General features: G+C 43.1%; 1 protein-coding gene across 1 annotated transcript; it reads right to left on the reverse strand.

Annotated features, from left to right (window-relative positions):
• Window positions 1-267: 267 nt before the first annotated feature.
• On the reverse strand, window positions 268-21446 carry LOC311039257 (cadherin-20-like). The gene is made up of 10 exons (XM_084048989.1): window positions 21319-21446; window positions 17524-17643; window positions 15532-15699; window positions 11537-11724; window positions 10463-10716; window positions 7705-7841; window positions 6869-6990; window positions 6118-6235; window positions 4164-4415; window positions 268-2513 (listed from the first exon to the last, which is right to left on the reverse strand). Exons 1-10 carry the CDS (start codon window positions 21329-21331, stop codon window positions 1942-1944), a joined length of 1944 nt encoding a protein of 647 aa, XP_083905115.1. The 5' UTR covers window positions 21332-21446; the 3' UTR covers window positions 268-1941.
• Window positions 21447-22372: the final 926 nt, after the last annotated feature.

Genomic DNA, 22372 nt, shown 5'->3' on the forward strand with positions numbered 1-22372 from the left:
CATCTGCGCTAACCATTTGGAGAACAATTTAGCATATGACTGCAAATCTAAACGGATATCATCTTTGGAAGGGTTTAGATTTCTGTCATGCTTCGGGCGATCACCACCAGAACATCCAGTTTATTACTCCAAATTATTTTAAAATGACTGCCACCACAAAGCACTCAAGTTTCGTATCGTTGTTCAATATAATCGAGAAAATTGTCTTCAAGTTGAAAGAAAACCACTTATTCTTTTCTCTTTTTATTACAAAGTATACAACAAAATCATTATCTACATTCACATACCACTAAATGTAGCATGGCTGACCACATAGATTTCAAGAAGGATTCCTCCCAATCAGATTTATCAAAATTAACTTCTGGCCTCCCTGCAATTCAATGTCTCTCCCTCTTTTGTACTTTTTTTTTTTTGGTGATGTTTGTAGTTTTTACTTTTTAAATGTCCTTTTTACATTTGGCACTTGAAGCAGATTATCAATGTCTCCGTAAGAGTCTGTAGGAAATGGAGTATTTTAAGCCACATTTGTGTGGTGCTATGAGAGGTCAGAATGTAATACAAACAGACAAAAGGCAAACAAAGACAAATGGGGACTCCTTTGCTGCCGAAACGACAGTGTATCCGAAGCATTCCAAAGTGATGAGCAGTGTAGGCTGGCTGCTGCGTGTGCTCATCCAGGGACAACAAGCGTACTGTTGATGGATATGTAGATGTTACATGTCTTTCTTGTCCACACTGTGCATCGGAGTGTTAGATGTCCCTTTGTTCTTCTGCTGGGGTGTAGTTCAACCCATCTAAAAGTCCTTATGAAAGTACAGTGTCTGCTTTGTGTTTTTGTGGAAGCAAACAATACGATACATAATAGTACAAAAAATGAATTAAAAAAAAGTTATACAACAAACAATATGAACCTTGAAAATCCACATGATTAGACTGTCATCTCCTGAGAGTGACGTAGGTCAATGGTTCTCAACTGTTTTTTCACTGGGATCCACATTTTTCATTGATCATGAAGTCAATGTATGAATTACCCCAATGGTTGAGAAACACCGTCATAGAGCACTTAAAGATGCATGGACAAATAATTATTCTTTTTGGACACGTATCAAAACCAAGGGCAATTAAACACCACCAAACCCAACATGTTACATCATACATTTGAACTTTTTCCTCGTCATACTGCCATCTCAAAACCGTAATGGTGACAATAAGTACAGTGTTGGTTTGATGTACCCAAATAAGTTATAAGAAATATAAATACAGCCGTTAAAAAAAAAGAAGAAATAAATAAATTAAGACCGGCACACATATGGAGCATAGAGGAAATAGACCGAAGAAATGACAGCGTGACTTCACAATTAATTTTTCTGTTTTTCGTTGACAGTTGTTGAGGGCCATGAGAAAGAAAAAAAGATACAAATCTCAGCTGAACAAAATGCGAACGCTGATTTACACAATCAGCATTCAGAGTTTATCTCCTGCATGACTGTAGTAGGTAAGGCTTCACTGAGTGCCCTATGTTTCCTCTACATCCTGGGGATGCACTGGAACCTGAAACGCTTTGGACTAAAGAGTTTTGCCTGTTGGTGCGGTGCGGTCAGGCAGAGGAGTTGCGGTGTGCTTTGAAGCTGTTCCTTTAAGGCCTCCACGAAGCTTCCAGTCCGGCCCTCTCTGAAGTCCCTTCGCTCCAGTCCTTCTCCGTGCAACCGCCTCCAGCATTCAAGGCAGGGAGGAATCACAAGTGCTACAGCCGACGGGGTCATGAGAGTAAGCTCACCCACTATAAAGTGGCATCATTTCTCTTAAGCGCGCTCGCAAGTCCGTCTTGTGTTTCCGTATTTTGCCTCTCATCCGTCGCTGTGTTTTTCGACTTTGTCGTCAATCTCAGATTTAAACAAAAGAAAGAAAGAAAGAAAAAAAAAAAAAGCGCACCCCCCGGCCTTACCATAGCGGAGGAGGGGGATTGTTTGTCTCCAGCACCCCGTACATCTCGGCCAGCTTTTTGAAGCGCGGCCCCCACTCGTTGAGATAGTCGTATTCGTGGTCGGTGTTGGACGCCCCCGACTGCAGGGAGCTGAGAGACTCGGCCACCGAGCCCTCGCCCTCGTACGCGTACGTCTGCAGCGAGTCGTAGGGCGGCGCGCACGGGTCCACGTCGGCCTCCAGGAGCTTGGTGAGCACGTAGCCGTGCACGTTGCTGTCCCCGCCGCCTCCTCCTCCTCCTCCTCCTACGCCCGGGACGCAGGCCTGCGGCACGTAGCGCGACAGGCTCTCGATTTCCGGCAGCATGTCCTGCCTCATTTTACCCAGCAGGGGGTTGGGGGGGTGGAGGTGGTGCGGGTGGTGCACCTCGTGTGGGTTCCACATGGCGGCGATGTCGAAGGCCTCCGTGTCCTCCTCACCGCCGCCCTCGTCGTCGTAGCGCACAATGTTCTCGTGCACGTTCTCCTCCTCGTCGCACAGGTAGGGCTTCTTGCGGTGCCTCCGCAGGGACAGCATGAGCAGGATCAACACTGGGGTACAACGACACGGAGTAGAATATAGAATAAATTATTCCTATTTGGGTAATATTATCATAATGAGTTAAGGATTTGGTCGGAAGTTATCATCCGTTATAGAATAATACATTTTATTAACATGTGCACTACTATAATCATTATTATCAAGTGTATTTTGGTTCACTCGCTATATTTGGTTCGGATTGCATTCACTTTCACACCTACAGTGTACCGAACTCTGGTTCACTTGGAAGCGAGCGGAGACCCCCGTTTTTTTGACGAACCAGGGTTCGCTTGTTGGTCCGCACCCGAGTTCGAATGAGCGTTCACACCAGCGCAAACAAACCGCACTTTCCGACAATACGCTCCACGGTTTGTAATCGCACTAAAACATCCAGGTGTGAAGACAACCTAAGAGTCTTTACTGTCACACACACACGGCTATTTAACCAGCTCAGTGGCCTTGTGGTTAGAGTGTCCGCCCTGAGATTGTGAGGTCGGGTTCAATTGGCACTCAGCATCAAGGTTTGTATCTATGTCCAGGGGGTGTACTTGTACATCAAGCCGCCTCACGCTACAGTAACAGGAGATAGGTTCCTGCCCGTATGGTGATATGCTCCTGCCCCTGTGGGCCACATGGCTCAAGACTACTTACATGGGTATTTATTTACCTTTAGGGGGTACATACTGTACTGTAGGTGATTGTGAAGTGAGATTTCTCCGATTTGGTGCAGATACATGTTCACCAGTGATAGAAGATGACCTTCTCACATGGTTTGAAAAGAAAAGGTCAACTGACCAACTGAGGAGTTTGTTTGGTGAAAGAGAAATGTGTTGATAATATGTTTTATTTATAACCCCTGCACCACCATTATGTTATTAATGTCATGCACCCCCTAGAGGCAGCTTTTGGTATCCTAGTGTAGACATAATACACTCTGTATACAGCAGTGTGTCTTATGCAAATATTTAAATTTTAGAATAACTCTGAGGGAGTACAAATGGAACCAAATGGACCCGTAAGATCTGTATTAACGGTCCCAAGGAACCTTTGGGTTCCCTGAGGGTCCCTGGACCCCACTTTAAGAACCACTGGTATACAGTGGATAAAATTAATCAACAAGCTTGTAGTTACAAAATCAATTTCCGCGTGAGATTTAGTGCAGATTCAGGCTAAGAATTACCATGAGGCAGTGTGGAAGGTCTACTCAAGCCTACCCTACAGTATGTGTTCTTTTATATTTCCTTCTAATAATACCTCAATTAAAGCCTCACTATGTAACTTTTTTTCAAAGAATAAAATGTAATGTTGTCCAATCTTACAGGATGCATGGTAGAGTATTTTAATACAATATAACTTATATAATTGGGGTGGTTGTATTTTGTCTCCCTGCTCTTCTGTTGAGACATTTAGATCGTGTCAAAGGTCATGTCTCAAGACAATAATTTGATGACCGTGTGTATTTCCGGTAGGAGACACAAATAATCTACTGTGTGTCTCCTACCGGATACATTAGCCGGTAGGAGACGGGAATCAAATTATTAGCTTAGGAATGCCACAAAAACAAAAAAGAATCCGTGGATTCAAGGCTTCATAGGGTGTGCAATTGATAGAAAATAAGACATTTTTTGGGTGAACTCCTCCTTTAAGCAACAACAACTCACCCAGCAGTACAAAGATGCAGGCCAGGATGGCGATGAGCGCCCCTCGGCTCAGGCTGGCGGGGAGGCTGTAGGCCTCGGCGTTGCAGGACATGACGTTGCCCTCCCCGTCGCAGCTGCACACGCGGATGGTCAGCGTGCTGGTGCTGGTCTGGACCGGCTGGTCGCCGTCCGAGATGAAGATGGGCAGGTAGAAGACGGTCTGGTCCTGCTGGGCCCAGCCGCCGCGTCGCGTCAGGATCCACGCCGTGTTGTCTGGAGGCAAAAGGGTTATTATAGTTTTTTCATAAAAAAAACTAAAAACAAATCTTTGCTGTCGGGCAGAAACCAGCTAACTCCAAAATGTTCATTTTTCAGGAAATGACAAAAAAAATTGGAGTTAGGAGGTTTTGTTCATCATTGATAAGAACAGCTGAATGGACCTCCAAGCTCACAATGAGGTTGGAGGTCAAAAGGGGGTGGAGCCTGGAGTCAGCAAAACCATCTAACTCCACCCCCCTTTGGTGGAGTTAGCTGGTTTAGCAGAAAGTTTGAGGATCCAATGGAGTTAGCTGGTTTTGTCAGAAGCGCTTTTTAATACTTTTCATTGGCTCGATATGTTTTTAATCAACACACAGGGTGTTCAATAGCACTGATTTATGATTTTTCATTTTGACTTTATGTTTTCAATTTCAGTTCAGTTTTGATTTGTTTTTTTAAAACAGGTTTGCAAGTTTAGTTTACTTTTTTTTAAAGCTTAGTTTTAGCTTGTTTTTTATTGTAATATGTGGCAGTCAGGTATTTAATAATAGTGCTGAAAATCCTGTGTGAAGTCCTGGATTGCCAGGGGAAATAATTGATAAATCTTGAGCAGAATTCTGCTATCTGGGAAACTCTACAACAAGCTCGTAGCATCCCTACAGGTTTAAAAGGACCAGGGAACGAAACAAAAATCCTTGAAGTGGGCTACAAATTAAACATTTACTGAACCTCTAAGGGAAGTGATTTCCTACTTTAACCATGAGGCATTGCTTCAGCAGCAGCTGTTGTGTGCTCACATGTAGTTCCTCATCGCTGTAGTCTGGCTCAAATAAATATCCCTTGTTCCTCCCACTGAAGTTTCTACTAATCATTTACAGTGTAGCCATTCTGTACTGTTCTCTATTTGCATCAAACGCCTCCCAGTAATAGGCTAGCATTACTGCGGGGACAGATTTTTATTCTAGATCAACACTGTTTTTCCAGCAAATTGCCACGTCTCATGTCAATTTTATCAACACCCACCTCAACAGTCATTAATTAGACATAATGCCTGGCATTATTAGAGCTCATAATGTAGCTATAAACAGAAATGACACAGCCCATCAGTAACTTTGCATTGTTGTAAGGTAATCAATGTATTCTGTGCGGAGAAGAGAAAGGCATAGAGAGGATCTATACAAAAAGAAAGCTTCTGCATACTTGTATAGAAAAAGCTTTTTTTTCTCTAATCCGTAAATGGATCCTGCACATCGATAAAGACTGCAACCAAAACATTTTATTCAGATCCAACCAGGACATATTGACAGGGACGTTCAACGTTTTCAAATTCAATAACAATTCATATTGAAATCGACAGATAATAAAAATCTTCCATCTTGTATTGCAATGAACTGAGCGGATGTTTTCGACCAGTGTTTCCCAAACTATGGGTGGGAAACTTTTTTGGGGGTCGAGGGCCAATTTTTATTGGTTGTGAATAAACGTCCCTTTTTTTCATTTCATTTTAGATTTCCAAAAACAACATTCAGAAAATGAAAATCAAACATGAAAAACAAAACATGTAGATCAGCTATTTGAAATATTGGCAATGAAATAGTGGCTAAGTGGTTAATTCAACGGATTTGGGTCCCCAGTGAAAAAACAAACAAACAACACATTTATTTTTGGTGGTCTCCCCTGAAAAAAGTTTGGGAAGCACTGTTTTAGACGGCTTTACCTTGGTTGTCTCTCAGGGTGAAGTTGGGGTTATTGGCGGCCTCCGGAGCCAGGCTGTAGTAGAAGCGGTGGCCTCCCGACGGCTCGTCTGGATCCACTGCCGTCACCGTCTGGATCAGCTGGCCATGTCAACAGGACACATAGTTAGTTTACGGAGGTGGGAAAGTAAACTAAGTACATGTACTCAAGTGGTGTACTTAACTACTTAACCCATTAAGACCGGGAACGCATTTCTGTCATTTTAGATGTCTTTGGCTATTCAAAATAGGAGATCTATAAGCTCATTTTGAAAAATCATGAAAATGTGTGCAAATCTTTACAAACGTCTTCTAAATCCTAACAGTTTTTTTTCATGTCAAGGACTCCCAAAATGATATGTTTTTGGCAGCCAATCCCCATCAAAATATGTTGTTCCAGGGACCCCCATGCCAGAAGCAAAGATTTGAGTAAAAAATGTTGTTTAAAAAAAAGTATTCAAAGATTTGCACAAAAAATATGGTAGACCTGAAGTTGACCCTCAGGGCTCTATACTAGGGTCTTTTCTGTTTTTCTGTTATTGTGAGGAAAGCTTTCTCCACAAATCTTGGCTAATTTTTTTAATCTTTAAATATTTTCAAAAATATCAAAAGTAGTATTTTTGTGTGACGCTCTAGTATGATCACCTAGGGGCATACATTTGTTTTGTTCTGCCCGACAACAATGATATACTGTACTGTGGATGCAGTGTGATATGTTGGAGGTGTGTGCAGTACCTGTCCTGCTTTGGCGTTCTCGCACAGATAAGCCTCAAAGTAGTGTGTCAGCGATGGAGGGTTGTCGTTCACGTCCTGCACCTTCACAGCAACCGACACGCTCGATGTCTGCATGGGGTTATCTGACAACACACACACACACACACACACACACACACACACACACACACACACACACACACACACACACACACACACACACACACACACACACACACACACACACACACACACACACACACACACACACACACAGTGCACAGTGTGAGCACATCATGTTTTTTGTGTTCATATACTGTAGTTTCATATGGTATCCATATGAAGTTCTGTCTGCATTGGATGTATTTTGTTGTACTGTCTGTGTAATTGTATGCCTTTTTAATTTGTGCTAAGGACCCCCCCTTTAAAATGAAATGATGCATCTCTCAAGGGGTTTATCCTTCTGATAAAGGTACTATATCGTCTCTGTCGGGTGGAAACCACTGTCCAAAACGACTTTTCAGGAAAAGTAGCAGATCTACAAGCTCAAAACGCGTCTCTTCGCAGCACGCTTCGCAGCACGCTTCGCAGCACGCTTCGAGCTTTTGGATCTTCTACTTTTGATGCTTTTGTGTGACGCTGTAGTATGATCAAGTAGGGCGTTTATTTACGAAAAAAAAACATAAAAAGTTAAAATATGGAGATAAGAGGTTTCTGCCCGACAGCAATGATATGTTGCATACACACACTCAACACTGGGAGAACATGACCGTGGCGTGAACGTGTGTGTGTGTGTGTGTGTGTGTGTGTGTGTGTGTGTGTGTGTGCGTGTGCGCGTGTGTGCGTGCATGACTCACTCATCTCCATGGCCAGGACGGTGATGTTGTGCCAGGGCATGTCCTCTCGGTCCAGTGACTGCACCGTCATCAACGACCCGGAAGTGATGTCAATGTAGAAGTACTTTCCGGGGTCGCTGGACCTCTCAATGGCGTACCTGCTCACAGCGGGAGCAAAAACAAAACTTTTTATAACCTAACAGTTTTATTGATTCTGTTTGGAGGACGTTTTAGGTTACGTTCCTACTTTTGTGTATTTGTGTTGTGCTGTTTTGTCTTCTGAGCGCAGACCAAATCGAGTTTCAATCAATGTCTCATTGAAATTGTAATAAAGTATTGAATCTTGAATTGAATATTTAATACAGTCTCACCATTGCTGTGCCACAAATGATATTGTTAAATATTTCCAGTGATTTTTAGAGTAGAACAGATTGGACACTTGTTTGTGCCATAGCTCATAAAATGTGAGGTTTGTTCACTCACAGCTAACTTGCCTTTGGGGTGTGCAGTCCAAGTAAACAGAATTATACCGATGCCGTTAAATCAGTTTGAGTGTGTTTAGGCTAGAAGACTGTTGATAGAACACTAACACTTGGGGGACACGCACCATATACTGTGGATAATGGGGTTGACTGATTCATTATGTCTAAACTGAGCATATGGGAAAACACATACATTAAATGACTAAACTGAAGTCCTATTAGCCATGTTGATTGTGATATTTGTAGCTAAAGTTACCCTAGACTAGAGCGGTGCTAAATCTTCTGCGACAGTGCAGTGTTGATTTTGACAGCACATTTTTATTTTGTTTTAGTCATAGTATTTTGAATACATTTCCATTTAGTTTTAGTCATATTTTAGTCATCTGAAATGTTTTACTGTTAGTCTAGTTTAAGTCGACTAAATAGCATAAGGTTGACTAAATCTACAGTTGATTTAGTCGACTAAAATGTATTTAGGCAGTGCCTTGATGGAGTCAAGGCACTGATTTTACACTTGGTTGCGTGCTGAAAATAGCTGATCTACAAGCTAACAACGTTGTGAGCTTGTAGATCTGCTATTTTCAGAGCACAACACCCGAGCGCAACCAAACATAAAATGACTTGTCTTCTAGTTCTACTGGATCTCTTCTCCACTCGTCCCTCACTAACATTTTAGTCTAGTTTTTACTTAAGCAATATTACACGAGAGGGTGTGCTTTACCGTCATTATTGGCACGCCAGTGATGCGGTCAGGAACGAGGCGAAGCCGAGTTCTGCCAGCATCACTGAAGTGCCAATAATGTAAGGTAAAGCACACCCTCGAGTGTAATATTGCGATTATACAACAGTTACCAACAAAACACATCCAAATGTATTCATATTGTGGGGCAATTAATAATAAAAATGTTTCGCTATTGTCCGTTTCCCTGTAAAGAGAAGAGTTTTTGACTGAGAGACATTAAATAGTCCCTGTAGCAGTGCTTTGAGTTTGAGGCACCGTCTCATCAACACAGCTGAGCTATCAATGCTTGCGCAGTGGAATGAATTCCAGTAGGCTATATGCTCCGTCGTACGACCGTGTCACGCGGCCAAAATAACTGATCTACAAGCTGACAACGCTCGCGACGCGTTGTGAACTTGTAGATCGGCTATTTTGGCTGCGTGACACGGTCGTACGACGGAGCATATAGCCTACTGGACTGTTAACGAAATGGGAGTCATTTTACTTTACACAGGAGGATATTTATAACCTTCTAACCATTGATCAACCGTAAATCCACCAAATTAACAACATAGTCCATTTTGCATAGCTGTTTGTTCTCCGGTGGCGGCGGTGGGTCAGGCTACTGTCTGTTTGTTTTCCTACCGTGGGACAGAGTGACTTCACAGCACAGCTGTGCCATATAATGGTCTAATCAGGTGCGGACTGGACTGCACTGCGGAGTGATTTATTAATGTGATTAGGCCCGTGCTATGATGCTGGTTTGAAGCACGGCTAGAAAGCTATTTCAACCAATCAGATTGCTTGGTCGGAACTACCTGTTGTATAATTGTTGACAGCATTGTAAATATATGAAGTCTAGTTTTAGTCATTGTAGCTTAGTTTTTATTTCATTTTTATTTCGTTTTCGTCAGTGAAAAAAGGTAGTCGACGAACATTTTTCGTCATAGTTTTAGTCGACGAAATCAACACTGCGACAGTGTGCATTTTTGTGCCACCTTTTCTGACTTGTTGGTGTCGACTTTGTTGTACACTACATAACCTTTCATATGACCTGTTATATGCTCTTGGGATGCCATGTCTGTATTTATGTGCGTTTGTGTATGCAGTCTTTTAGGCAGTGGTGGAAGAAGTACTCTAAGTAAAAGTCCGGTATTCACAATTTACCTGAGTAAAAGTACAAAAGTATTGGCATCAAAAGATACTTAGAGTACCAAAAGTAAAAGTATTATGAAGAACGTCCCATTTCGTAAGTTCTACAAGCAGCGACGCGTTGTGAGCTTGTAGAACGGCTATTTTCAAATAGCCAAACTATATACTGTAGGGCTGAAGTGGTTAATGTAGGTTTTGTAACAATAATCTAAATCTACAAAGTAACTAGTAATTAACATAGTAAAAGTACAACGGCACAACATATTTTCATATGGGGGTCCGCGGCCAAATATATATCAATTTGGGGGTCCTTGACATGAAAAGGTTTGAGAACCACTTCTCCATATTACACTGACCTGAAAGCCTAAAGGTACACTATGTGTGTACAGTGGGTATTAGTAGTGGTGGTTTGTTTTGTCCGTACCTTACGGTGTTGTTGGCGGCGTCGGGGTCCCGGGCCGAGATGGTCTTGACCACGGTGCCGATCTCGGCGTTCTCCGCCACCTCGATGTAGTAGGCCGGGGAGACGAAGACCGGCGGCTCGTCCACGTCCTCGACGCTCACGTGCACGATGGTGACGTCCTTGAACGGCCCGCGGTGCCGCAACGACGGGTCCACGTGGGTGTTGGCCCCCTCCACCTTCAGGGTGTAGCTGAGCTTCTTCTCAAAGTCCAGAGGCTGGTGTGTGTGTGTGTGTGTGTGTGGGGGGGGGGGGGGACGGACGGACAGATACATACATGTATTATAGACTTGAACCCAGTTAGAACGCGTCTGTGTGTCATTTCTATATTTCTTTGGGCTGCTATTTCTATGGAAAAACGTGCAAATCTTATACATAATACATATTTTTTAAAGCCAACATTTTAAACTTTTTTTTTGCACTTAATAAGATTCTTTTCCACCTTTTATCATCCAGCTGGCACCCAAAATCCTCTGCCCAAAATGCTCTACTACTAAAATTAGGGGTGTTAATAAACATTTGAGAGTATATATAACTTATAACTCTTCCTTAAAGAAGAGGCTTTTTGTACATCTGCTATTTTCAAATGGCCAACATATATATAGGGCTGAAGTGAAGTTAGTGTGTTTTATAATAATAATAAAAATGTACAAAGTAACTAGTTACTAAAATGTGGCCCGAAGTGACGCGCTTTGTCGCTTGTCGATCTGCTATTTGCTATGTTTTGAAAACAGCAGATCTCCAAGCTCACAATACGTTGCATGGTGAAGTGTTGTGAGCTTGTAGATCTGCTATTTTCAAATAGCCGAAGTCTCAGCATGTTTTGTAATAATAATCAAAATCTACAAAGTAAAGTTTCTGAATCAGAGGTATGACTTATTTTAGTTTATCGACACGGAAAGGAGCACAAAAGCACAAAAAGGAGCACAAAAGCTCCATATAGGTCAGCCAGGTTCATCAGCTGTTATCCGTTTACTGTCAAGATTCTCACGATTAAAGAATCGACTCTCATCTTGAAGCTAATTTGGGCGTGCATACCTTCTTGACGGTGATGATGCCAAACAGGTTGGTAGGGTCAGTGCTTATGTCGAAGGTGTCTCTGCCGTCTCCGTCGATGATCCTGTATGTCATCTCGGCGTTGACGCCAATGTCCCTGTCCCTGGCCCAGATACGACCCACCACAGACCCCACGGGGGCAGACTCAGGGATGCTCATCTGATACAACCCTGAGATGGAGGGTGGGAGAGAGAGAAAGAGAGATGTTTCTGACCTGATCTTTGTACTATTTACACAACCTGCTGCTTATGCAGTGGTGGAAAAAGCAAACTCACAAAGTATACTCACATTGTTTTTACGTAAGTAAAAGTATCAATACTGCAATGTAGAAACACTCTGTTACAAAAGTCCGGTAATCAAAATGTACTTGAGTAAAAGTACAGAAGTATTGGCATCAACATATACTTAAAGTACCGAAAGTAAAACTACTCATTATGCAGAATGTTTCACAAGTTATCATAGGTTATGTGTACAATGTATTAAAAAATCTTTTGAAAATGGCAGATCTACAAGCTCACAACACGTACAGTAGCCGACGTTTAAGTAGGGCTCAATGGGTTAATGGGGCGGAAGGTTCCCAGTTCGATCCCGGGCTGGGGGGCTCCCCCAGAGTTAGTGTCGAAGTGTCCTTGACCAAGATGCTGAACCCCTAATTGCTCCCGATGAGCAGGTTGGTGCCTTGCATGGTTTCCTCCGCCATCGGTGTATGAGTGTGTGTGTGTGTGTGTGTGTGTGTGTGTGAATGGGAGAATGTAATGCACAAATTTCTAAGTAAAGCGCTTTGGATAAAAGCGCAATATAAATGCACCATTTAAAATTTAATGTTTTTTTTTGCACAATATTTGCCTTTGAGATGTAGTGGGGTAGAAGTATAGAAAATTGGAAATACTCAAGTAAGTACTGAGTACAGTACCTGAGTAAATGTACTTAGTTACTTTCCACCACTGCTTATAAGTGATCGTATTGATCTACAGAGTGATCTACACTACAGAGTGATCTACACAGTGAGCTACAGGGTGATATACAGAGTGATCCATAGAGGGATCCACAGAGGCATGTACAGGAGTTTGGCTGATTCTACCAATGTGTCATTGCAAGATGTGCCAGATAATCCTGTTAGCTGAATGCTCAAAATGTGAAAATGAGTGGGACGGAAAATGTTTAATTTATATCCATCCAAGGCTGTGTGTGTGTGTGTGTGTGTGTGTGTGTGTGTGTGTGTGTGTGTGTGTGTGTGTGTGTGTGTGCGCGCGTGCGTGTGCTTGTGTGTGTAGGTTTTCATTCCAACCAAGCCATGCATAATTACTGTAGTTACCTCCCTTACTGTGCGAAGGTGTGCTAATGAGTGAATTGATTCAGCTGGTGTATTGTAGTAGATGGAATTTAAACGCGCACGGGCTCAGCCCTCAAAGGCACATCTCTGGGCACTGCCACCAAACAACTTGTTTTGTTTGTCCACAAGAGGGCGCCACGCCCCTTTGCTCGTACTGCAATGGCTTGTCTTTTTACACGGCTGAGCCTGGTCCACCAGACAGTACACTATATCATGCTGAATAATAGCTCAACCACTCAGGCCACTGGATAGAGATCCTATTGCTGGGATTTTGGAATGACTCGTCAGTCATGGTCCTTGGTCACTTTAACCATAAATGACCCTATTCCTGGCGAAAGTAGCTGATCTACAAGCTCACAACACCAGTGGTTCTCAAAGTGGGGTCTGGGGACCCCCAGGGGTCCTTGGCGGGGGTTCCAGGGGGTCCTCAGCAAAATGTGTTAATACGGCATCACAATCATTTTAACAAATGTATCCATTTATACATTGGCTATTAGAAAATAGCAGATGTGCAACCTCCGAGCTTGTACGGCTAAATACATATGAATTTGGGGGTCCTTGACGTGAAAAAAGTTTGAGAACCACTGCACAACACAACACAAGTTGTGAGATTGTAGATCATCTAATTTTGGCAAATAGATTTGGTATAGATGGAAATACTGTCCTAGTAGAGAGCCCTGGGGGACACCAGTCAAGTTATACTGTATAGTGGATTAGTTCTCAAGGGGTCCTTGGGGGGATACCAGGGGGTCCCCAGCAAAACGTGTCAATAATTTTAACCCCTTTATCCATAATTTATACTTTGGCTATTGAAAAATAGCAGATGTACAAGCTCATAGCGTGGCACCGAATGCCGCGCTATGAGCTTTTAGATCTGCTGTTTTTGAAAAATCTTGAAAATGTGTGCAAACATTTTTAACACAAATCTTTGCTTCTGGGTGTCCCTGGCACAACATATTTTCAGGTGGGGGTCCGCGGCCACATACTGTACATATCAATTTGGCGGTCCTTGGCACAAAAAAGTTTGAGAACCACTGGTATAGTGTTTAAGTGGTTAAAGTCCTCCTAATCTTCATCCCCTTTTTTAAAAACAGACACCTACCACACAAACTACACAACTATTAGTATTTCCTTTATATCAACCGTTTTGCCCTCCCCTTCATCCCTACAGCGGGCCGACAAAACATGGCCGCCCTAATTCCATTCTCTTCTGACCGGTGCTCATCTGAAGTGACCGTGCATTGTGCTCGCCCACATGGAGTCCCGTGAACCTTCTTTATAATGAACTCAAGTCCCATCAAAGTGATGGGACTTAAATGTGCACTAATTGGGGACGGGTGGGGGGGGGGACAGCACGTGGGGTGGGTGGGTGTTGGGTGATGGTCGTTTGGGAACGGGTGGTTACTGGTTATTATGATTTTCTTCTTAAGGGGTTTTAAGCCACCAGTAAAGACGGGCCAGACTGGGATGATGGTGGCGGACAGCTAAATGACCCATCACCTCCAGGAGAGGGTAATGAGAGGAGCCAAGATCGGGGGCAATCACAAGAGACAGCATGGGCCGGAATGGCAGGGCAACAAGGGGACAGAGGCGAGGGAGGGGAGGAGGAATGCAGGGTTGAGTAGGAGGAGGCCCTGGGGGGTAAATGGCTGGTTGACTGGTGGCCCTAAAGGAGGGAGGAGGCAATAGGAGGCTGAGGCTAATGACTTGTACAGTCAGAGAGAGAGAGAGAGAGAGAGAGAGAGAGAGAGAGAGAGAGAGAGAGAGAGAGAGAGAGAGAGAGATGTGGGGGGAGTTCAGAGAGATGCGGTCCTTTGTAGCTCAAGGCGAATAGTGTTTATCTATGGCCCTAACAGCTTCATGGTTAAAGTTCCTATTCAGTGTGTTCCTCGTTCCGGCACCAGGAATCAACCAAAATTTACGGCATACATAGAAAAAGCTTTTACGTTTATTGGGGGACCAATAATAATGGGGACCAGGCAACAACGACAATTGCAATGATTTAACCCGTTAAGACCTGAGGCCGATTCTACAAATGCCTTCTAAATCCTAACAGTTTCCTGAAAAACATATGTTGCTATGTTGAATGGTTCTCAAACATTTTTATAAATGGTAAATGGTGCATTTATATAGCACTTTTATCCAAAGCACTTTACATAGATTGTGCATTACATTCACCCATTCACTTCACACACACATTCACACACCGATGGCGGAGGAAACCATGCAAGGCACCAACCTGCTCATTGGGAGCAATTAGGGGTTCAGCGTCTTGCTCAAGGACACTAGCTCTGGGGGAGCCCGGGATCGAACTGGGAACCTCGCGGGGGCGCCATCTGACCGCTCTACCGGCCACTCTACCCCTGAGCCACTGTCGCCACTGCCGCCCCGGTGTCATTATTATTATGTATTTGGCCGCTGACCCCCCATCTAAAAAAATATTTCATTGCAGGTACCCCCCAGAAGTGACGCGCTATGAGCTTGTATATATGCCCTTTTTGAATACCCCAAGTATAAAATGAGTATGACACAGATGCTTTCCCGGTTTTAACAGGTTAAAATGCGATATGTATGTAAGCCATGGGAGTAAGTCAATGGAACAAAACGCTGGAATATGCTTGAGACAGTGCGGAGGGTCTCTTACTCTGGTCAAACATGGGCGGGTTGTCGTTGACGTCGCTCAGGGTGATGTTGACGACCGTGTTCCCCGCCAGTCCGCCCAGCTGGCCTCCCATGTCCTTGGCCTGGATCACCACCGTGTAGTTCTCCTTGGTCTCCCTGTCCATGTCCGCCAGGGACACACGCACCAGACCTGGAGACATGGAGAGAGAACGAGAGAGAGAGACACACACAGAGAGACAGAGAGAGGGAGAGAAGGAAAATGAAAAAGGGTGAATGAATGGGACAAAGGGTGACAGAACGAGAGAGAGAGTGAGTGGCTGAGTGCACAAAGGAGGTGAAGAAAGGGTCAGTAACTGGAGCCTGGTGATACAGATTAGGGTCATGTGTCAGAGAGATAGCTTCTTGTAATCCGTGGAAACAGACTAAGGGGAAAGAAAAAAAATAATGTTTGGCTAAAGCTAATGATTTGTATCTGTGGTTCACACTTCACACCGGAGAGCTGAAAACCAATATAACAGCTATAGCACAAATGTCTCTACTTAGTTTGTTTCCGACCCTGTTGGAATCTCTTGGGCCCCCAGCTCACTGGTTGAGCATTTTGATTAGATTATTAGTTTAACCTGAGGCAGCTTCAATTAGCTCCATATCGTATTATTTCCTTCTCCTCCGCAGCATTACTGTACAGTATATCAAAGTTCAGTTTGTGATGAGTGAGCTATCGACCTCACACGGAAATTAAGCAGCAAGTGCCGAGAGCGACACTGGCGAAAAGACTATCATCAACAAAGCGTTGATTAGTCACACGGGTGCTATATGCACTGACACACGCAGAGATGACGCACCGAATCCAGTAGTAGTTTAGAGCAGGGGTCTTCAATGTTTTTCAGGCCAAGGACCCCTTAGCTGAGAGAGAGATGAAGCAGGGACCCCCCACTACATATTGTATCAAATTGTGTTGCAGATTCATCTTTTTCATGGATTCATCATGTTAATGTGTATTTTCAGACAGTTAACCACTTAAACCCTCAATACTTAGAAACCTTCCCCTACACCAAACCCCTTTGCCGAAAATAGACGATCTATAAGCTCACACTGTGAGGCGTTGTGAGCTTGAAAATCGATCTACAAGCTCTACGGCTAATGACCCCCTCAGAAAAGGGATGCTATAGGGTTCAAGTGGATAATGTAAAAAAAAAAGGTTCCTATCACACAAAGATTTGGCGGCCCCCCTGTCGTAACTCTAAGGACCCCTTAGAGGTCCCGTACCCCCTGTTGAAGACCCCTGGTTTAGAGTGTGTAATGAAAAGAGGCTGTCCTTAAAACTAGCCTAATTGCATGAACATCTCACTCCTACAGGAGTGTCACATTATTCCCTTCAAGCCTGTTTCGCTATGTCTTCGCACTTTCTGTGCTTTTTCGCTTTTGTACGGTCGATGGAAAGGTGGCTGTTGCTCGGAACTGAGCAGCTTCTACATTTTTTAAATTGTAGCCAAAGAGCGGCACGGTTCCAAAGCGAGTCTCACAGCAACATATATGGAGCAAATGGAAAGCACTCACAACGCCTCGCACTGCGGGCCGTTGTGAGCTTGTAGATCTGCTATTTTCACAATGTTTGCTTCTCTCTTATGTAATATTTGACAAATTGGCCAAATATGGTATTAAAAGTAAAAGTAATTAAATTGTAACTTAAGAAATGTGCAGATACCCTGTATACACTTATACTGTGTGTTGGTTTGTTTACTGTTGAGTGAGAAAACAATGTTGGACATTAAGCTAATCATCGGGGGACCCCCAGTTTGGGAACCACTGGTGTGGGGGTAAAGTACCTGCCTTCCACTGTGGATATTGGAGATCAATTCCTCCACAGTGCGCCTCTAGCTCTACCAGAAGGTTTAAGTACCTTCCTCAAGGGAAGATCGACAGTATTTTTCCCAGCATCTCAGTGTGTTGTGTAATGTTCTAGGTGAAGTATAATAGAGTTTGGAGAGTTACAGCTTAGGTCAGGTAATCGTACCGGTCTTGGCGTCCACTGAGAAGTAAGGCTGGCCTTCCAGGATGCTATAGACGACACGCGCACTGTTGCCGTACGTGGGGTCATCTGCATCCGTCGCCGTTAGCTGGATCACAGACGTCCCTGGGGAGTAGAAGAGAGACGTAGAGACATCATAAACAAGGTGGGGAAGATTAGTCCCTGGACTAACCTCGCACCAGGGGCGATCAGGCTTTTGCGGCCCAGGCACCCAGGCTCTGGAAGGCCTGTGGATCTAATAGCTAAGTCAGTGTCATCTTTTAAATCACTCTTGAAAACTCATTTGTACACCAAGGCCTTTTCCTAAATTTTTGTTCTGTTATCAGTGGTTGTCTCAATTATGTTACTTTCAATATATGTATATATGTATGTTCGTTTATGTTTTGGTTTGATTTTTGATTTTTTAAATTGACTATTGTTGTTTATCCCTATGAATGTTTTTATCTTGACACTGTAAAGCACTTTGTAAACAATGTTTTCGAAAGGCGCTATATAAATAAAGTGTATTATTATTATTATTATTATTATTATTATTATTATAGTAGAAAAGGAGAGGAGTGAAATGTGGCCCCCCGCATTTCACATGAGGAAAACAAAGAGGAAAATAATCGGGTTATTTACTTCCAAGTAGCGAGAGACGTAGGAATAGTCATGAATAGTGAATGAAGCAGATGGAAATCGTTCTGAGAAAGCAAGTGGTTTCGAAAGCGACAGCGGCTATCATGTACTTCACTAGCTATTGTGCCAGAAGCACAGCAAATTCATAACAGACGCTTCACTCAGAACAAATGCAAGAGACGTTGAATGAGCGCCACAGTGTTCTCTCTGTCTATGGGCCTACTGTCTTTCTCTATCTGTAGCCCTAGACAGTCTTTTCTGTCTGAATGCGTTCATTTCCATTCAGTCAGGAACACCAACGTCATGGCTTAGATGTAACCATTTATCACCACAAATGGAATAATAATGGCTCAGCTATTACGATGGTCCCTGTATAGCATGCTACGCTAAAGCAGGGAACACAATGCAGAACCAGTCCAGCACCGTGGGTATGCAAGATGGAGCGAGTACAAAGCAAGGCACACTGATTCAGTTTAGCTTTAGAATCATGCAAAACACAGAATTCAGTTTAGCTTTAGAGCAATGCAAAACACAGAATTTCCGTTAACTTTAGAGCCATGCTAAACACAATTTTGGTGTAACTTTAGAACTAAACGTAACTTAGAGCTAAGCGTAACTTTGACGTTTAGCCAAACATTGAATTTCAACTTTTGAACAATGTAAGACTCTGAACTAGAGAGGTGGAGCCTGGGATGGTTGAGGCAAATAAGCTTCGCCAGCAGCAGCAGCGTATGTGTGTGTGTACGTGTGTGTGTGTGTGTCAGCATTGGAGTAGCAGAGAGTGCCAGTGAAGGATGCACACACACACACACACACACACGCACGCACGCACGCGCACCCGCACACACACACACACACACACACACACACACACACACACACACACACACACACACACACACACACACACACGCACACACACTATGGTGTTTAGAAATGCGTGGCCGACTCGAAAACACTGATTCAGTCAGCAGAATGACGGCTGATTACAGCTGGGGGCGTGCATGACTCCTGTGTCCTGCTTGGACTGTTACCATGGAACATTTCGCAATTTTGTAATTTTATCTGCCTGTGGATATCCTGCCAATCCTTATTTGTCTGTTTATGTATCTGTCTGTCTTTTGTTTGCCTCCGTGCCTATGTTTGTTTGCATATCGTCTCTGTCGGGTGGAAACCTCATGTCCAAAACTGATATGTGATATCTCTGCTGTCAGGCAGAAACCAGCTAACTCCAAAATGTTCATTTTTCAGGACATGAAAAAAAAGAAAAGAAAAGTGGAGTTAGGAGGTTTTGTTCATCATTGATAAGAACAGCTGAATGGACCTCCAAGCTCACAATGAGGTTGGAGGACAAAAGGGGGCGGAGCCTGGAGTCAGCAAAACCAGCTAGCTCCACCCCCCTTTGGTGGAGCTAGCTGGTTTAGCAGAAAGTTTGAGGATCCAATGGAGTTGTCAGAAGCGCCTTTTACTACTTTTCATTGGTTTAATTTGTTTTTTACCAACACACAGACGTAAAGGGTGTTCAATAGCACTGATTTATGGAAAAAAAATCAAGAGCGTCAAAATGGACGTAGCTGGTTTCTGCCCGACAGCAACGTTATGTTTTTGTCTGTCTGCCAGCGACTCTGTCTGAAACCGTTGCTGTCAGGCAGAAACTTTGTATTTATATGTTTCAACTTTTTATGCTTTTTCGTAAATGAATGCCCTACTTTGTCGTACAACAGTGTCACACAAAAGCAGCGAAAAACAGCTCAATGTGAGCTCGTAGATCGTCTGTTTTCACTTTTGTTTTAATTTGGATCCATTGGAACACATAGCTCTTTTTCTACATTTCCTGAAAAGTAACAGTTTTGGACATGCAAGGTTTCTGCCCGACAGTGGCGATAACGTCGCAGAAACCTCTTATCTCCATATTCTAACTTATTGTGTTTTTTTTCGTAAATTAACGCCCCACTTGATCACACTACAGCGTCACACAAAAGTATCAAAAGTAGCAGATCTACAAGCTCGAAACGCGGCGCGAAGCAACGCGTTTCGAAAAGCATACTTTTGATGCTTTTGAATTTGAATCCTGAAAAGCAGTGGTGGAAGTACCTTTACTTAAGTACTGTACTTAAGTACAATTTTGACTATTTCCAAAACTTTTACTTCTACTCCACTACATCTCAGAGGCAAATATTGTACTTTTACTCCACTACAATTATTTGAAAACTTTAGTTACTAGTTAGTTTTCAGATATACATTATTACATTATAAAACATACATTAACACTTTAGCCCTATTTTATACCTAGGCTATTTGAAAATAGCCGATCTAAAAGCTCACAACGCGTCGCATCGCGATGCGTTGTGAGCTTGTAGATCTGCTATTTTCAAATATTTTAGTACTTTTACTTTTGGTACTTTAACAACACATTACCTGCCAACCACGAGTATAACCGTTGTTGAAAAATACAACCGTTTACGCCAACAACGAGTATAACCGTTTTTCAAAATATATATACAGTATATATATATTTTTTTTTTGGTCTTTTTTTTTTTCAATTTAGCCACACAGAACCATAGATATCGCGATCCAAAGATTTCTAGCTCCATTCACTCCTTAGTTAACTTATTACTTTAAAATCCTGTATCTCGGCTCCTGTGTACTTTTTTTTTACCATGTTATTTTGGGTGAAACATGCTATTTTCAATTGGCTGCAATTATGGAACGGATTACCGCAATCGGATAATTTTTTTCCACGATTCTACGAGACTCCTTTGTGTGTGTAATGAGGGGATCACCGTGAGGACGGTGATCACAGAAAATATTTTGTGACGACTTAAAAAATGTTTTTTTAACATTGCAAACAATGCTGGCAGTGGGGGAAGTAAAAAAAAAAAACCTCTGGCGGGGAATGTGTTAAGTACATTTTGATGCCAATACTTTTGTACTTTTACTCAAGTAAATTTAGAATTCTGGACTTTTACTTGTAACAGAGTATTTCTATATTGCAGTATTGGGACTTTTACTTCAGTAAATAATTTGAGTACTTTTTCCACCACTGCTGAAAAGTAACAGTTTTGAACAGATGAGGTTTCCCCCCCACCGACAGAGACGATATGCTATCCATCTATCTCCCCTCCCTCTCTGTTCCCGGCCCCACCTCCCCTAATAATTTACCTATGGTGGACATCTCCGGCACGCTGGCCTGGTAGGGGCCGTCCGGGAAGCGCGGCTCGTTGTCGTTGATGTCCTGGATCTTGACGATGAACTCGGACTCGGGCTCCAGCGGCCGGTCGGTCAGGCGGTTGCGGGCCTGGGCGCGGAGCAGGTACTGGGCCTTCACCTCGCGGTCCAGCCGCTGGATGGCGTGGATGTCCCCCGTGCTGTCGTCGATGGTGAACGTGGTCCCGGCGCCGTCGCCGTTCAGGATGTACCGGATGGAGCCGTCCCCTTTGTCCATGTCGGAGTGGAGCTGTTGGGGGGGGGTCGTCGACAGGTTAGGTATAGCCATAGTGTAGTGTATGTACTGTTAAACTTGTTAAAGCTCTGTTATGTATTTTGTCGATTACATTTGTATTTTGTCCAATCTGTACGGTAGAGTATGTTAAAGGTAGGGTAAGTGATTTTCTTTGGTTAAAATAAGTGTTAAATAGCTCTATATTGTGATAGTACTCATTGCTATAGAGTGTTTGTTCAGTAAAAGGAGTCTCCTTGTCTCTCCACCTCTTTATTAAACAGAAAATGCATTTTCGTTTCAGTTTCAGTTTCATTTCCAATTTTATCCAACCAGGACAGAGAACTCAATCAGGATATAGAATAAACACGTGAAATTGGAAGTGATGACACTAAGAAATGAGCAGACAAAATTGGAACTGGAACACTATACAAATTAAGCTTAAAAATGGGTACTTTCTCCAGATTTGCTGAGATTCTGACACCTACCGGAAAATGTATTTTCTGTTTATTAAAGAGCTGGAGAGACAGGGAGACATCTGTTACTGAACAAACACTCTATAGCAATGATTACTATCAGAATATAGTGTTTTAACCTTTTAACAAAATACTTTTTGTTTTAACCCAAAAATATCACTTACCCGACCTTTAATGTAACGTATGCGATTGGGATGGTTGTATTTGGTCCTGCTCTTCTATTGAGACATTTAGAATAGATCCTGTGTCTAGGTTGGACACGACCTTTGACATAATCCTGTCTCTGGTTTGGCACGACCTG

This window comes from Gymnoscopelus microlampas (genome assembly GCF_963454915.1).
Source record: "Gymnoscopelus microlampas genome assembly, chromosome: 22".
NCBI classification, from domain to species: Eukaryota; Metazoa; Chordata; class Actinopteri; order Myctophiformes; family Myctophidae; genus Gymnoscopelus; species Gymnoscopelus microlampas.

What these genes read in the sequence shown, in the direction of transcription:
- LOC311039257 (XM_084048989.1), bottom strand. An exon ending in AGAACGCCAAAGCAGGACAG is followed by an intron (nt 6,236 to 6,868) that starts GTACTGCACACA and finishes TGACATGGCCAG; the next exon opens with CTGATCCAGACGGTGACGGC. An exon ending in CTGCATCTTTGTACTGCTGG is followed by an intron (nt 2,514 to 4,163) that starts GTGAGTTGTTGT and finishes GTTGTACCCCAG; the next exon opens with TGTTGATCCTGCTCATGCTG.